General features: G+C 52.1%; 1 protein-coding gene across 1 annotated transcript; it reads left to right on the plus strand.

Annotated features, from left to right (window-relative positions):
• Positions 1 to 23: 23 nt before the first annotated feature.
• Positions 24 to 1,917, plus strand: LOC105461303 (actin cytoskeleton-regulatory complex protein PAN1-like; the record flags this gene model as incomplete). Its single annotated transcript, XM_011707804.1, has 2 exons — positions 24 to 67; positions 170 to 1,917. Coding segments are annotated over 2 exons (1,792 nt in total), but the record flags the coding sequence as incomplete, so codon positions are not given.
• Between the last annotated feature and the right edge of the window lie 67 nt (positions 1,918 to 1,984).

The following is a 1,984-nucleotide window of genomic DNA, read 5'->3' on the forward strand; positions in this document are numbered from 1 at the left end:
GACGTGTGCTCTTCCGATCTCTTTCTCCTGAACTCCGAAGAAAATCGGCTAGCAGTATGCCTCCGAGGTAATTAGACAAATAACTCCATATATGTACATGTATATATATAACAAATAATTCGGCCTTAATTCGATTTTAATATTGAAACAAACATTGTGATTCTTGCAGCGACAAGTCGGCGGATAGTAGCGATTTGGATTCAGTCCACTCGTTGCCGGTTACGTCGAACACCTCGAAGCACAATTTGTCCAAAGTCGCAATATCGTCGGGCGGCACTCCGCAGGCGAGTTACGCGGACATAGCGCGCATGGCTACTATCAACATGTCACACATGTCGCACAACCTGACCATGTCCGCCATACTAAACACGTCAACGTGGCCGAGTGTTCCGCCTAAGACCCTCTCGGAACCGGATAAAGTGCCTCAGGATTACTATCCGAGTCTAGACGAGCTGCAGCATCCGGACAGGAAAGCGAGGCAGCAGCAGGCTCAGTCGAACCATGCAGCAGCGAGTTTGGGTCTGGCTTTCGAAAAACCACTTTCGCCGACCCTGGCGAAGATGAAGAATTCGTCAGACCGAAAGAAAGCCGAAGCTCAGGAAGAGGCCATCAATAAGAACATCCAGGTGTTTAAATATGTGCAAGAAATCGAGAAGATGCACGAAAGCCTAACGCAAGCGAACACGGAAAACAAGGAGCAGAAGAGCGCGACTTGTAGTAATTACAGCCCAAATTCAAACGAGACTACCGCGACGAACGCCGTAACGCCAAGATATAATAATAATAGTACAACGATGAATTACAATCCAGTCGATATCGATAACAATCATAATTGCACCGTCAACAAGGATTCTGCTACGCTTCCACGAGCCAACAATCCTCGCTCTCGTAGGAATTACGTACACAGTAATCCAATTGTACAACCTCAGGGATCCCACGAAGAACAACACGTTAAAAAGCCCTCTTATCACGAGGAGGCAATTAAAAAATCGCATAGTATCGACATCCCGCAATCCGAGAGCAGGACTAATAACCCAACAATCGCGTTGCACGATGCAGACGCGCAGAAGTTGAAGACCACGAAACCTCCGCAGGACTCGCAGAGCGTCGAACCTGAATCCGGCAGTAAGACGACCAGTGGTGGCGATCCTCCGAGGACAGTTAGGGTTACGAAGGAGTATCAGAGCACCGCGATAAAGCACGATGCGACGAAAGTCGGAGTCTGCCAGCCGCAAGGCTCGAAGCAAGATAATCAGCAGCGCGACGACAGCGCGGAGAGCAAGAAGGCGAAGTCGCAGAACGCGCAGCCCGATAAAGACCAGTCGCACAGGTCGTCCGCGGAGGCGCAGCAGAAGAGTTCGACACCCAGACCCGCGGTGATCCTGCTGGACGAGACCTCCTCGGACATCGCGAAGAACAACAATCTGCCGACGGAGCTCACGTTCGGCTTCGAGATAAACGAGCTGCTGCTTTCGGAGGACAACGGCAACGAGGAAACCCCGACGATCGCGCCATCGAATCCCGTTTTTTCCCCGGCCGTACCGCCGCCGCTCGTCAACAAGCCGCCGCCCGGCAACAATTTCGAGAGGAATCCGCCGTTGTTCGCCGAGAAACCCGTGCGATACGACAAGTTCTCCTCGAATTATCACATGCAGCAGCCGAACGCTCATCCCGTGGCACCGGCGAACGCCCATCCCGTGCATCCGGTCATGGTGCAACCGTTGCCGTACATGAGCTATCCCGCCACCAGATTCGCGCCGCCCACATATCTGCCACCGCCGCCCCCGCCGCCGCCCGGGATCATGGAAAAGTTTCATCCGCCTAAGGAGGATTTCTCGATGCTTTACGTAGCGCCCGAGGAAGAGCTGAACGTGCAGACGTACAACCATGATAAGATCGTGTCGTTCGTTGGCTTAGGTAAGACACACCGTATAGTTTTTTTGTCATCTTTAACTCAAATGCTCTATTCTTGCCATCTTTACTC

Source organism: Wasmannia auropunctata, unplaced genomic scaffold (genome assembly GCF_000956235.1).
Source record: "Wasmannia auropunctata unplaced genomic scaffold, wasmannia.A_1.0 LD294816.1, whole genome shotgun sequence".
In the NCBI taxonomy this organism is placed as follows: domain Eukaryota; kingdom Metazoa; phylum Arthropoda; class Insecta; order Hymenoptera; family Formicidae; genus Wasmannia; species Wasmannia auropunctata.